Source organism: Aquila chrysaetos, chromosome 8 (assembly GCF_900496995.4).
Source record: "Aquila chrysaetos chrysaetos chromosome 8, bAquChr1.4, whole genome shotgun sequence".
Classification (NCBI taxonomy): Eukaryota; Metazoa; Chordata; class Aves; order Accipitriformes; family Accipitridae; genus Aquila; species Aquila chrysaetos.
Window position 1 is genome coordinate 12,877,014 of NC_044011.1, and position 14,848 is coordinate 12,891,861.

The 14,848-nt window shown below is 45.6% G+C and overlaps 2 protein-coding genes across 6 annotated transcripts in view; one reads left to right on the forward strand and one right to left on the reverse strand.

The window, feature by feature from the left end:
* Positions 1 to 377: 377 nt before the first annotated feature.
* Positions 378 to 2,921, reverse strand: LOC115344716 (proline-rich protein 36-like). Its single transcript, XM_030022561.1, has 2 exons — positions 2,531 to 2,921; positions 378 to 1,154 (listed from the first exon to the last, which is right to left on the reverse strand). The coding sequence occupies exons 1-2, from the start codon at positions 2,908 to 2,910 to the stop codon at positions 1,079 to 1,081; spliced, it is 456 nt and encodes a 151-aa protein (XP_029878421.1). The 5' UTR covers positions 2,911 to 2,921; the 3' UTR covers positions 378 to 1,078.
* Positions 2,504 to 14,848, forward strand: part of SASH1 (SAM and SH3 domain containing 1) — a 570,731-nt gene continuing 558,386 nt past the window's right edge. For 2 of the 5 annotated variants that reach the window (XM_030022556.2, XM_030022557.2), the window contains exon 1: positions 2,924 to 4,226. In XM_030022556.2, coding sequence (XP_029878416.1) covers positions 3,747 to 4,226 — 480 coding nt within the window. In that variant the 5' untranslated portion in view covers positions 2,924 to 3,746. Of the gene's footprint in view, positions 2,588 to 2,920; positions 4,227 to 14,848 lie in introns of those variants that run through there. The other 3 variants (XM_030022551.1, XM_030022552.2, XM_041125390.1) reach the window with 3 other exon arrangements.

Here is a 14,848-nt window from a genome sequence, read left to right on the forward strand (position 1 = left end):
GTATGTGTATATAATACAAGTGTAAATAGTGTACTGCAGAGATAAGCTAAATTTAAGGTGAAACACAGGATCTGTATTCCACCACTAAAATTAATCTGCAAATACTGTAAGAAATACTGTTTAGAATGATACTACCCTATTGATTTAATAGTTCTGTAGATACAATACGTATGATAGGCGGGGACTTACAGTCAGCAAGCACACTCTCAGCTGGATTGAAACTACAGTTCAATGTCTCAGAAATTAACATTTTTTGCATTTAATAATTTTTAATCATAACTTTGCACTTAATAAAAAAAAATAAAAAGCACATAAAGGAGGTTTTCAAACTGAGTTTGCTGTTATCACTCAAAACATGCCTCCATTTCCTACTCTGCCACTCTGTGACCTTCCTCCTTTTCCACTCTCAAATTAGCTTCCCAGCATATTGACTGCCCCTCCCAATTTGGTGTCATCTGGGAACTTGCTGAGAATGCATTCATTCCACCTTGTCACTGAGAGCATCCGTGAAGATGTTGTACAGTGCTGGCCCCAGTATCAACCCCTGAGGAACGCCCCTTCTAACTACCCACCCAAACATCATCTAAGCCTTCACAAAGGCTTGCGCCAAAGTTTTCCCAGGGACTGCGGTGAGGTGGACTAGTCTTTTGTTCCCTGGACTTCTGATTGTCTTTTTTAAAGGTGGACATAACATTTTCTTTTTATTTGTTGTTTATTTTTGTATTTCAAAGTCATGTAGAACTGCTGTATTTGCTATCAGGTGAACTCATTTTGTGAAACTAAAATCAATGCCAAACACAACCAGAGCGAGCTTCATAATGTTGTAACCTGCTGCCACACTCCATGCTCCCGTGGGGGTGCACCACTTCTCCTGCTGTCTTGTCAGAAGCTACGGATCCTACCCTTTTACAGGTAGGAGACCTGCAGTTTACCAAGCACATCTGAATCATAACATCTGCAATACCTTAAAAGCCTTCCAAGACCCTTCCAAAATACACACATAAAAATGATATAATTCTGTATGTACTGTCAATAAGCCCGATGAAGACGGGCTGTACCAGTCAGTTTTTCCTATCTCTCACACCATCAATTCCAGCTCCAGTTCACAGAACCACCTTGCTAATTTCTCTGGCATTGTCAGCCTTTCACCCGGTCTGTGAAGAGAAGATAATTGCTGCTTCAATCTCTGTCTCTGGCCTGAGAAGAGGGTTTGAAATATTATGTGGCCTGGAAGGAAAATAACATGCAGAAAAAGAAGAGGGATGGAAGGAGATTTTAAAAGGAATAGAATGCTGTTCCTCCCTTCTTCCCCTTTTAGCGCATGAATCTGTGATCTCTAGGCTTTTTACCCAGAGGCTGTGTTTTAACCACTTGTAAGTATCTAACCTTTTCAAAACACCTTGCAATGTAATGCTCTTCGTGAGAACGCTGCTACGCTACACAATCCTGTGGCGAACTACCACAAAGTCCCGAGGACAAATGTGGGCCTATCTGTTACAAATAAACCCCACCAAATTACAAGAGGGAGCCTGTCCCTCCTCTGGCAATCCCTGTGCTGCGGGGAGGCAGGGTGGGTGCCCCCACCGTCGGTCCCCAGCTCCCCCCAGCCCCTGTAGGTCTGTGGCTGCCCCCGTCCCTTCTGACGGGACCCGACAGGCAGGGCCAGCCCGAAATGGTCTCACTCCCTCCGGACACCACGCATGGGGCTGAAGGGTCAGCTGAGGGAGAGGCATTTGCGTAAGAAAACAAATTTCGACCTGTTTTAAATTAAAATGGCAGCGGGGGCCGCGCCTCAACATCCCCCCCGCCTTCCCCGGGGGTCGGCAAGGGGAGCGGGGAGCCCCGGCCACCCCGCCCCGCCACCCGCCGGGCCGGGTGGGGCGGCGGGGTCCGGGCCGGGCCCGGGTTGGGCTGCGCTTTCCGCAGCGGCCTGGCGGGGGCGCTGCGAGCCCGGCGTTGCGGGGCGAGCGCGGCGGGCAGCGTGCGACGTCTCCGCCGGCCCCGGGCAGCCCGCGGCGGCGGCGGCGGCGGCTGGGAGAGCGGGGCCAGCGCCTCCCGCCTGTCCCCACCGCTTCCCGGAGGCGCGGGGGGACGCTCGCCCCCGCCGACAGCCCCCGCTCTTACGCGCCCACGAAGGGTCGCCCTTCGGCCGCCAAGGGGCTCGGTGCCCCCCGCGGGGGAGCCGCCGCCGCCGTCGGTCCGCCTGTCCCAAGGGCGCTGGGGGACAGCTCCCCGGGCCGTGCCCCCTCGGCGCAGTGCCTCTGCCTTGCCGGGGGCGGGGGGGAACGGGGACGGGCAAGCTCGCCGGCTAGCTTGCGGAGCGGAGGCAGCCCCCCGCCGCTGCCCGGCCGGGCTGCCTTGCCCCCCGGTCGGCCGCACGCCGCCTCCCCGCGCCCCCCTCCCCCCCCCCACCGGCGGGTCGGGCAGGGGGGCGGCCGGCGGGGAAAGTTGAAAAGGCCTTGGGGAGAGCCGGGGCAGGGGGCTGGCAGCGGGGTGACGGGCGCGGAGGAGGAGCGGGGAGAAGCCGCACCGGAGCACCGGGAGGAGCCGGAGGAAATCTGCTGGCGGCGCGTCAGGCGCCTCAGGGGTAGGGGAGGAAGGAGGACCCGGGAGGAGAAGCACCGCTCCGGGGTACCGCTGGCAGGGAGGGGGAAAGCACCGCCACCAGCCGGGGGAGGAGGAGGAGGAGGAGGTGGGGGCGAGCGCCGGTGACCTGTCGCGGATCGGCTCCGCCGCCGCCGGAGGATGCACGGAGCGCCGGCTGCCCGCACGGCCCCGCCGCCGCCGCCGCCTCCTCCTCCTCCCGAGGGCGGCTGCGGGGAGCGGCGGGAGGGCCAGCAGGGATAGGGGAAAGCGGGGAAAGTTGGGCTGCGCGCTCCGGAGGGGAGGGCGGGAGGGCACCGCCGGCATCAGGGCCGAGAAAGTGGGGTTGGAAAGCAGTTTCTGGGCTCGCTGCCGGCGAAGCGCATTTAACCATCATCCCAGGGATGAAGGGGAACCGGGAAAGTAACTCGGAAAAGTGAGTGGGATTCTTATATTTTTTTTTTTTTTCCTTCTTTTTTTCCTCCTAATCCGAAAGGACCCGTTTAAAAGGAAAGCAAAAGCCGCCGTGTGCGCCCGCTGCCGGGAGAGATACGGGAGAGGAGGGCACTGCACACTCGCTGGCACCCCCGCCTGTGCTGGGCGAGGGTGCGGGATCCTGCGCTCGGGTCTCCCCCAACATGATCGTGTACCAAAGCAGCTACACATAGTAAACAGATTCATCATGCGACAGAGCCTAGGAAGGTGAGACAGAAGCAGAAACAGAAACTAACACTGAAAGGAAGAGGGGGGGGAAAAAAGACAGCGGCTGCGGATTACTTCCAGAGAAAGTGGGTGGATGTTGTGCAGCAGCGACTTGGGATTTTAGGGGATGCACCCTTACATTTTGCTTCTCTCTAGTCCGAGCCTCCCTTCTCCGGTGGCAGAAAGCGGCTGTACTTGGTGGTAGGAAAACAGGAGGAGGAATAAACAGCAGGGGTTCGTTCGGCAGTGCTTGCGATGCCCCACTGATCTGCTTTAAGGATTTTTTTTTTATTATTTTATTTTTTTTCCCCGGTGGATGTTGGTTTCTTGACCTTGATTTTGAGACCTTTTAGTTGCATCGCAGTTTTTGGGTTGTGTTTTTCTCTCCTTTGGCGAGGAGCGGAAAGGGGGAGGCTGGCTTCGGTGCTGAAAGTTGCAATCGTTATTATTTTGGAGCCGGCATGTGCACCAACATAGTCTACGAGTGGCTGAAGACCCTGCAGCTCCCCCAGTACGCGGAGTCTTTCGTCGATAATGGCTACGACGACCTGGAGGTCTGCAAGCAGATCGGGGACCCGGACCTGGATGCAATCGGCGTTGCCGTGCCCCACCACCGGCGCCGGATCCACGAAGCCGTGCGGCGGCTGAAGGAGGCGGACGAGACGGCGGCGGGGCTCTACTTCACCCTGGAGCCCCAGCCGCCCTCTCCGCCGCCCCCCCCGCGGCCGGTCCCGCCCGCCGCCGGGCGCTGCCCCCGCCGGCCGGCGGGGCTGGAGGAGGCCCGGAGGGGGGCGGCCCCCCGCTACCGGCCCGGAGGGCGGCGGGGGCCGGCCGGCGGCGGGGGCTTGGCCGCCTACCCCAGGTTGAAGCTGAAGATCATGATCCGGGACAAGCTGGTCCGCGACGGCATCAACCTGAGTAAACCCCCCTACTCCAACAAGGTAAGAACCGGCCGCTGCCCCCCCGGGGGGGGGGGGGCGGGGCTCCCCGGTGCGGTGGGGCAGCGGCGGCAGCTGGAGGGGGGGGGGCTGCCTCTGCCGTGCGCTGGCGCTGAGCATCTCCAGCTGTGCCAGTGGCATTTTCGGAGGGAAAGGTGGTCAGGACCTGGCACCAGACAGGTGTGAAGAGGAGCGGGGCCAATGCAGGTCAGCTCCGCCAACGCTTGTTGGCCTGGTGCGGACATACAGGGCGGTGCAGCATGGCGCTTGGCTTTTGGTTTTGCCTCGCTCTGTTTTTTGCCTTTTAGCCCAGTCTACTTTGGGGCGTGAAGGCAGAAATTGTCAGGGCGGTCTTAATGGCTTGGGGGTTTGTTTGGTTTTCTTTTCGGTGAAACTTTTCCATTGTGTTGGAGAGCGATGGCTTCTCTCATCTTTTGTTAAAGGTCATATTTTAGTGTCAGTTTCTGTTGGCGTAAATGGCTCATGGAACAAGTGGTAATCTGGCTAGAGGAACCACTCCTTCCGTTGCCTGGATTTATTTACTGGAGGATGGTAATGACTGGTGAATGTCAAAACTATTCATCAGCTGCTCCAGCACGGGCCGGTCTATCTCCTGGACACGTGGTTTGCTGAAAGGCCAGAAAAGTGCAGGTCTCGGAAGAGTACATTCCAGTTTGACGAAACCCCAATATTTACCTAATTCTTATCTTTTGAAAAGGTTAAAACATAAGATTAATGTGGTTTGGAAGACAGAAAGAGTTTTGTCTGAAGTTTTCAGTAGGTTTCCTGCTGAAAACGTCATATGCAGAATAAGTAAAATGATGGAATTAAATGGATAATACCATGGAGGAGAAAATGATTTGTGAAAGAGAATAAGGTGTTGTAATGCACGGTTGCTTCAGAGTTCAGAATTCATTGCTTCGAAGTTGTTTGATGATCCAAGTTGCCTGTATTTTCTTTAATGATTTGAAGTCTGATTTTTCGGAAAGACTGAGCAATTGCAGTTGACCTTCAAATTGTGGGTACCTTTTACCTCTGAAAAGCTTACGAAGGTATGGAAGCAAGGTGATAGGGAAGTCTGCAGGTCTGGGTTTACAGAAATGTGAGGAATTAAAATTGAATTATCTGCTGTAGGGGACCTGGGTGTGAGGATAATGAGTAAAATTTAACTTGGACAACAATGCGGAGGTGCAGATAATAAGACTGATAGGACAGTAAGTTTCAGGACTCCAGTTTTTTAACAGCTTGGTTATAGAGGGCTCTAGTCACTTCTCAAGTACAGCGCAGTTGGCTAGTTTGAGGTGTTTATTTGTTCTTTTTTCCTGAAACACCTGGCTGATGACATTGTCAGAGACAGTGTATCAAATCTGATAGGACAGTAGCCAAATCTAACGAAACATCCATGAACATCTAGTCTATGTACAGCATGTTCCAAACTGTATCATTTCGGAGAGATTTTTTTTTTTTCCCCCTCCCTTTGAAGTGATCCATCGTTGGACTGACACCCTTCTGAAATGACCGTTACATGTCTTATATAAAAGAACTTCTGGCTTACCAGCGTAGCTGCAGCACATTACTCACCTCCATAGCTACGTTTCGCTTCTTCCTTTTGTCTTTGTGTATGTTCACAGTGACCAATTCCATCTCACCAAGTGGATGCTCTCCCTTCTCTCTTCTATACCTCGTCCATAGGAACTGTAAAATTTCTAAGATGCCAGCATATGACATCAAGGAAATTCAAATCTTTGGCGTTGATTTCTTCTTTAGCTCACCTTATTTTAATTTGATGGGTCTGATAATAGTGTGGATTAACTGTCAGGGCAAGCTCATCTTACACAGAAAGAGTCACTCAGCTTTAATTGGTTTAAATCTAAATGCAATATTTTGAAATAGAAAGAGGAACCAAGCTCACTTACCTAGTTTTATTTCAGCCTGTGGTGTCAATGTATTTATTTTGGATGATAAATGCATATAACATCATTTTTGTACAGTAATAGAAAAACTTTCTCCATCTCCTCAGTGTGAATCACTTCACATCATAGCATGTTGTAAGAAACCATAAAGCTGGCAAGATTTTAGTGTGTGTTGCTCAACATGTGTTATTCTGAATGCCACCCACTGTAGCAATCCATCTCCAAAACGGCTTAAAGGGAATAGCAAAAGATCACGTCACTGTACATTATTCATTGGATGTTGTTTAGAGCAAGAAAAATGAAATACTGTATTCTTTCATTTGGGAAAGAGCCATATTATAACAGTGTCTCTTTTTTTAAAAAAAAAAAAAAAAAAGAAAATTGTGGATATAATTTAAGCAACCTGTATTATACTTTTTATATAGAATATGGAGTGTACAGACTTCTGCATGTCAAAAGAAACTGGATGTATTCTCTGCTGTGCACAGGATTAAAGAATCAGCTTGAGGTTTGTGTCAAGTTTTTTGTATACATTTATCACATGTCCATCTACAGATGGTCATGTGGATATTCTGGAGCAGGGCACTAGACACTGACCTGTTTGACATCCATTTGCATTTCTGGTGCTGCTGAGCTGCTAGCTAGCCTTCTACTTCCCTCCATGGCTTCTGTGGAGAATGTCATCATCTTTTCCTCTTAATATCTGTGAATGGAAAGTAGTATCTATTAATAGAGGTGCATGCTTTTGTATACATATATGTATATGCATTTTACTTGTTTCGTGAAGAATACTTCATGTGTTCAGTTATGTAGTTCTCAGACAATTTTGGAGTTTTATTGGAAAACATCCCTGAGAACTGGAAGTGCTGCTTCTTTGTCTTGTTTGTAGCCTTTTGCTAGCTGCCAGAGCTCTAGACGTGTCAAAAGATCAAAAATGAGTATTGGATGTGGCCGTGGAGCTGTTAAAAGCATCCCTTTGTGGTCCTTCCAGTGTTGGTGCTGTATTTTCAGATGAAGGGTGAAACAGCAGAGTGGGAAGGATAGAAATGTATTGGCATGGTAAATTTTAGTTTAACTTAGCTTGATTACAGTCAGCAGAAATGACTAACAACTACTTAGCAGAGCTTAATATAAATCTCTTAAAGACGTGCAAACTTTGAATTGAAGCCATGTGTGTGGGCGACTTCAGACATGGAGAATTATCACAAGCCATCTTGATTATTTCCATGGAGAATTAGAACAAGGCCTCACCTCCTCAAATTGCATCTTACATATTTTTCAGGTATAAACCAATATAACTGTAACTGAGAAGAACTCCACAGAAGTCAGATCTTGTTCCATGTTGGTAATGCTCCTTGATAGTCAAAGCCTCCTGTTTTAGTTTCATGCCTGCTGTTGCTGGCTGATAGCCCTAGAAGTCTCATATATCTAAGAAACTTCTTGTGGAGTTGATGGGCTTGAATGCCCTTCAAAGAAGAACCCGTGGTACCTCTCTGAGTGAAGTGAAACATCTGTGTCATCTCAAAATATCTAGCTGCTTTAAAAAATTATCCTTGATGGTTGTAATTCTGTCCTTAATTAGGAACTTAATTATGCCCAGTGTAGGAATAGTATTCTTTTGCCGTGTAGACATTTTGGAGGATGAACTGATGGCAGAAGGAAACCAAAATGAGCAGCCCCCCTGGGTTCCAGTGAAGATGAACGAAGGGAAGCACAGCACTGACCTGAACCAGCTGGATCGGAGGAGCAGAGCCTTTACCTCCATCCGGAGACACTTCTTGCCTTGGTGGGCTTGTTGCAAAACGGATTATGTCCATGCTGGGTTTGAGCAGGAGTAATGTCACTAAATGTCACCGTGGTAGGGAAAGCAGAGGCGCACCAATTTTGTCAATATAAAGACAAGTAGGGTACCTCCTTGTGGAAAGTGCCAAGAGAAATTAAGTATTCTATTTATCTTGAATATAGATTAAGTGACATTTAATAGTTTACTGGAATTTCATTACTATTTCTAATTGAAATAAATGGCCTGACTTGTTTCTTGAGGAGCTGTATTCAATTTTTCATCTGCAGAGAATTGCAAATACATTAAAAATCACTAAAAACGTAGATGCGTTAAAAGCTCCCACACCAGTTGATTTGCTTAGCCTCAGTAAAGTTATATTCATGTAGATTTCAGTATTTGTTAGAGAGAGTAAAACTGTAGTGTGACATATGTATGCGTACGTGACCTCATTGTCACTCACTGTGCTGTTCATGATTATCAGCATGCCTGAAAAACAAACACTAAAAATTCAGCTGCATTTGAGGTCATAATCTCAAGAGTTCAAGCAGATGTAGAAAAGTAAGAAGTCAGATCCAAGTATCTGCTTAAACACCCAACCACATTTTTTTAAGTTCTGTGCTGCTGATATAGCAGAGATTTGTGGTTCTGATTAAATCTTTGTTTAATCCTTGCCACTACAAAATGAGGAATATTTCACATAAGTTAAATGTTAAGAGGTAAAGATGCCAGTAATACTGCTTTGAAATACACTGGTTCAAGCTGAGTCTGGGGCTGGATAGTGTAGTCAGCGCTTTAGATATCTACAGAAGTGAATTCAGTGAATTAAAAATATGGTGCTTTGAAGAAATGGCAACACTCACCCATACTAGAATTAAACATGAACCTTTTTCTAAAGACCTGGCTGCTTTGGAAGAACTGCATCAACTCTGATTAGCAGAGCGTTCTCAAATATGCCTTGGGGAAAGCTGCCTATTGACAAAAGTACTAGTGCATTAAGTAGTAACAATATTTTCATGGCAATAAATTAGCAAAGCTACAGGCAATGTTCAGGAAGTGAAAAGGTATTTTATTTAAGAAATCACTGAATTTGCCTTTGATTTCATAACTCTGTTTTCTTCTAAAGAAAATATAGCACCTCATATATTGGGCAGTTGTTTCACAGTCCCGGTTTATTAAACTCACCGAAAACAAACTGGAAAAGATCTTCTTCTGATCAGACCATTAAGGCAAAATGTTGCAGAATATGAATAATACAGTACTGTGCCGTATTTGCATTTGAATTGTTCCTGAATATTTTAAAGTGTATTCAATCTCCTCTGGAAATGTTAATGTAAATCTTCCTGGGTTTCATTATCTCTCAGTTTTGAGGGGAGGAAGAGCCCATTAGGGTATATTAAAGGTGGAGTCCTGAGAGAGGATAGTATCAACTCCACAGCCTTCTGGCCCCCTTTCTACAATGGCATGCAGTGTATTTTCTCAGTCCTGGTCGCGGTGGGGGCTGACAGAGGAGCAGGGGAAGCGCGTGGCTCCCAGCTCGAAGGAACTGTGTGGGACCGAGCCCCTGCCACTGCCCTCGGTGCGGGAGCCTTCCTTCGTCCCCCACACCACTCCAAGTTGGAAAGAAGAGCTAAACTTGCAGGTCCCTGGCAAAAAAGAGAAATGCCTGGCCTCTTGTAGTTCCCTGAAGGCTTTTTTCCCCCTTAAAGGACATGATTCAGTCAGACCTCTGTGGTGCAAAGCTGAACTGAATTTTCTCACATAAAGTTTTGCAGGGGGGGGGGGGATGGGTGCGAACCGCACCTCCACAGGGACACCACCAGTGGTCTGGCAAAAATCTAACTACCAGTTTCACTCCCACACACCAACAAACCTGTCTTGTTTTAAGTAAGTTTGGTGATCATAAGTCTTTCTGAGGAGAAAGGAAAATGTTTCTGTTGATATCCCCACCCTCAGAGCTTCTGTCTCCACCATATGTAGGAGGATGAAGCTCATACACACAACCATGTGTGAGGAGTCACTGGCAAAGAAACTAAGGTAATTTCTTACCAACAAAGTAATCTTGGGAACCATGTTTCTAGTTTTGTTTACAACTGATATCACTATTATTTCACATATGCCATAATATATAGGGCAGCTGTCTCCCTGATTTCAGATGTGACATTGAAGAATTTGCCTAAAGTCATGAAAAATTTTAGGCGGATGAAGTGTTGGGACCCACTACTGCAGTGTCTTTGTTCATTGCCTTATGCTTAAGTATAAACTTCCCTACATGTAACAGAAAAGTGATTAAGGAACAACCAGTAACTTGGCTGTATGGCAATTAGTTATGCCTGTTAATTTTGCTTGTCAGTTATACCCTGTGCGTACATGTCATTAGGAAGAGTCCCTATTCACTGAGGACTGAGGTATATAGACCCATATGTATGATCTGAAACATGCTAACGGCTATCGTAGAATTTCTGAATAGTGCAGCAGAAGGGTTTGAAGTGACAGGAATATTGTTATTGCAGATTAGGAATTAATTTATTGTATCACTTACAGGAGCTCACTTACTGGTTTGAGACTCTTCCAAAGCGGAAGAGGACAGAATGAGTTAAGACTAGGTTGGTAGGTTCAACTTTTAAATTTCTTGCTTTGTCAGTTTGAATGAGCCCCTTTGCTTGGTGTTTGATGAAGTTATCTGGTTCAATCTCTTTGTCTAGGCTAATATGACATCTCATATCCATGTGCTTATCTTGACAAATGTGGTGGCTTGTACACGCTGCAGGAATTGTCATTTATTAAAAGAGCACGGCGGCTCTATGTTTAGCACTGCCACGTTATTTTGGGACCGGCTGTGCAGCAGGAAGGGGAGGATCGGGTGAACCTTCCCTGACACTGGCAGTCTGCGAGCTGAGCTGGCCCAAAACCGTCTCCAGTGACTCATCCAGCCTCTTCGGTTTGTTACTTGCAGATAGTAAAAAACTTTTCTTGCGATTTTGCAAAACGAAAGAGAAGTGGTGTGTCACATGAAACAGGAGTAGAAGGGCCTTCAAATAGTATCTCATCCTGGTTCTCACAAACTCAGCAGGATGTGAATGACAGTGATGCATGCCTCTCACAGGAGCCTTGCTCTTCCAGTTGGTCTCATTCCCAGTGAAGTCAGTGGGGGTTTTGCCAATGATTTCATTTGATGCTGGGTTTGGCGTGAAGTGTTCGAATTTAAATTGGCTAACAAGCACGCCCTTACCAACTGTAATTGTTGTGGTGGGTGAGAACAGGATGAGATGAGGACGATAAATACGGTAGTAGCATGCAAAAAAAAAGAAGTCCGAGCTTTTCAGAGCTTTAAATATCACCGTTAGCAGCTTGATCAGCAGCAAGGCAGACTTCTGAACATAGGTTTGTGCTGGAATAAATGTTTGGTAAATATTCTCTGAATTCTCCACTAATGTATATAGGCTGGAATCAAGTACACATAGTTGTTTACGGCTGTCCTCTCTGTAACTTAAAACTGGGGAGAAGTGGCAATAATGTATAGCAAATAAAACTTACAACTGGGTACAAATGTATGTCTTCTACAAGTTCTTTTTTCCCAAGAAGTTGGTTTTGAAGATCCACACCCTGGAGCAGGGATGTGGTGTTATCACTGTGTATGATGTCAGTCGGAACTTCAGGGGGAAATTGAGTCCGGTTCTGATGTCTGTGCCTCAGAAACCACACGGTAAATTTGGTGTGGTTAAGAAAAGAGTTAAAAAGCTGGGAAAAAACTTGCCTTCCAGTCAGGGACTAAGAAAAGCTTGTACTGTTTTTTTCCCGGAGTTAGTTAAGTGGCCACTTGGCCATGCTCTCACATGCACGGAAGGAAATATTTTTATTAGCAGAAAAAGGCATTGAGAACTTCAGTGGCTGAGAGCTGAGCTAGGCTATTCATGCTGTGAAGAAGGCCAAAAGCCAGTGTAAACCAAGAACTTTATAAGTCAATATTCCATAGAGAAAAATAAAACCTCAAAACTCAAAAGTAGGAGTGGGTGCCAGTTCTGCATCAGTGCCCTTTGGTTTGTGGATAGAGATGTTTGCTGGGAGTGACTCTTCTGCACTAGCAAGCTCCTGTCCCTTGGGCTCTGCATCTCCCAGCCCTGCTGTCCCAGAGCCCGTTCCCTGACCTCTCCTAAATCATCTCCCCTAAGTCTGCCTCCAGGCACACTATCTTCTTCCCTAAGAGCAGTCTCTTTCCCATCCAAGAATGTACATCTTTTGCCTTAAGTCTCCGTAATCTTTTTCTCCCCAATCTACATTCACTCAACAAAGTTGAGGAGTGTTAACTGTGATCTGTTTGGGTGGAAAGACGGAATTGATGCAGCGATACCTTTTTGTACAGCTTGAGACAATGCTGTGTCCTTCTCACTTGACGCCATCCCACCCCATCCCTTCTCACCCCAAGTCCTGTATGAGTTTCATTCCATCTCTCTCTCCTTGGGAGAGTGGGGCCGTCCCTTCTCTCTCCTTTGCACTCAGTGCCCCCAGCTGCCTTCCCATTGACCAACGTGGGTGGCTGAGCCCAAGTTATTCTCATAAAACTAAAGCTCCAGACTTCGATCTTAAAAATTTCAGTCTTAAAACTGCCACAAGCTGCAGTTATCCAAAGTCCCTCCAGTCCCAGTTCTGTGGCAGAAAGAAGGGATTGATCTAGGAAAAGGAGGATGTATTATAGCTGTGAAACATATATATGGGACTGACTTGGTATTTTCGAAGCAAGACCAAATGTATTGTTAAAAGAATAAGTTGTAACCTCATCAAAAGTTATGAGTTCAATGCAAAAATGTTGCAAGATTTTCTTGGCGTAGTTTTTTAGGGCTAACCATGTGATCATGATAATTGCTTCTAATTGCAGCATCTCTGAGTTCTTGTCCGATTGTTTAGTGGTTGCCAAAATGTTTTTCTTCAAATTTTGTTTAAACCTGTTCTATTAATAACTGCTTGCGTTGTACTGCATTGAGAATTTTTATACAAATGCATCTCTGATCTTTTGTATACCTTGTAGTTAAGGTTTCCGCCTAAATATCCAGCTATTAGTTTAGCAGAGGTTTTTCCATAGCTAGGGAATGAGAAGTACCAGAATAAAGAAACATCAAGAATCGAATTTGCCCTTGAGAAAGTCTGTCACAGATCTTCATGGGCTAGTTCCTAGGCTAAAAATTCAACCTAAAGATAAGAACGAGTGACTATTTCAGCCTCTGAGTCTACATTCTCTCTCGTATCAGACCAAACATCACAAGGAAATCTCATTTTAAAACACTAACCTAAAGAAACTGAAGGGTTAATAAAGAGAACTGCGGAAATTACTAACCAAGAAGGTTTGTTCATTTTAAAGTGTTAACATTCAAAAATGGAGAAAAACAGAAAATAAGGAAATGTGACTGAAACTATACCAAGAGATCTGGAAAAAGAGTCATTTTGATTTCACCTGCTTTGTTATTTTCACGTGAAGAAAATGTATTGGACTTTCCTATGATAACTTCTAAATAAATTTTGCCCAGAGAGTATTTCAGAGAGAGAATTTTCACATACACTTGGTATTTACACAGTGGCAGAAATAATGCTCTGTAGCTTGTGGAGTAGGATGGGGCAAGAGGAAATTTGACAAGAATAGCACTAGCTCGTTTCTGTCCAGCTCTAAAAATTACATGCAGTAAGGACATACTTCATGCAGTCAGTGAATAGAAGTAATAAAATGTGTGTGTGTCATTGCCGATAATGTCAAAACCAAACAAAAAACCCCAGTCACTCATTTTGTATCTCTTGAAAAAGTAACATCAGTATCCCTAGCAAAGGTTATGGCAAAATTCTCCTAAAAAGTTGACTTTATTTCCCAGATTTGTGATCTAAAAATTCCATGTTTGAAGCAATGTTGAAAAATTCTCCTTTCAGTAATACTTTGGCTCCTGATATAATAATTCCCCAGGAAAATGATTTTATTCTTTTTGCTAGAAAGGCACGCACCTGCTGCTAAGTGAAAGGAAGGGAACTAATTTAATTGCTATCAGGCAGCAATGGAAATCAGGTGAGCCAGGCTTGCTCCTGGATACTCCCAGGCTAGTGCCCTCAGTGCTCATTTAGTTCCATAAGTAGGAGTAGCACTGCAGAGGATTGAACTAGTTTGGGGTATTTTTCCCAATGGAGTTTAGCTAATCTGAAATACCACTTCTCATAGGTAAGTTTTATGCATATCAACAAAAGCAGAGATTGTAATTGTTACAGCTAGTCTGAATCTCTTTTTGAAGTTGGCTCATACTGGTGCTGTAGCAAGTATGTGATAGTGTGGGTGCTGTGCACTTTATAAAACGTTGCATCGCTTATAAATTTAGGTGGTTTTTGTATGAGCCTTCAGTAGCAGGTATTAATTCACCTGTATAGAAAGTGGTAAAGGATTGAGGTGTTTCCCTAAGGAATTATTTCATCTTAGAGCTGGAAACTTACTTAAAAGAGAATTTATATTCTGAACTTAAGTATAGTAAAAAGAATGGCTTATGCAACCACTGGATTCATTAAATTGATTCCTATGGTGTCTAACAGGAAATAAGCTGTTGCAGTATGTCCTTCGTTTGTGTGTGTGAGTGTGATGGTTTTGGTTTTGGAAGGAGCACAGATTTGTCCAGGAGAACTAATTGTTTTATAGAACTTGTTTTAGAGATCTTTCAGTGGCTGAAATTGATGCAATACTTAATAGAACTGATCTAGACTTGAAAAATAAGGCAGAAATTCCTTTGTGCTGAGCAGACTTCTTCCTACAGGGATAAGGAAATGAGCATCATTTTCTTAATAAGAAATAGCTTCATACTTACAATGAATATGAATTAAATTCAAGGTGAAGGTAGTGAAGGAATTTCAAGGGCTTATTTTCCTTTTCTTCTTCTTGCCTCTCTTATCATATTTACCATGGAAAAATG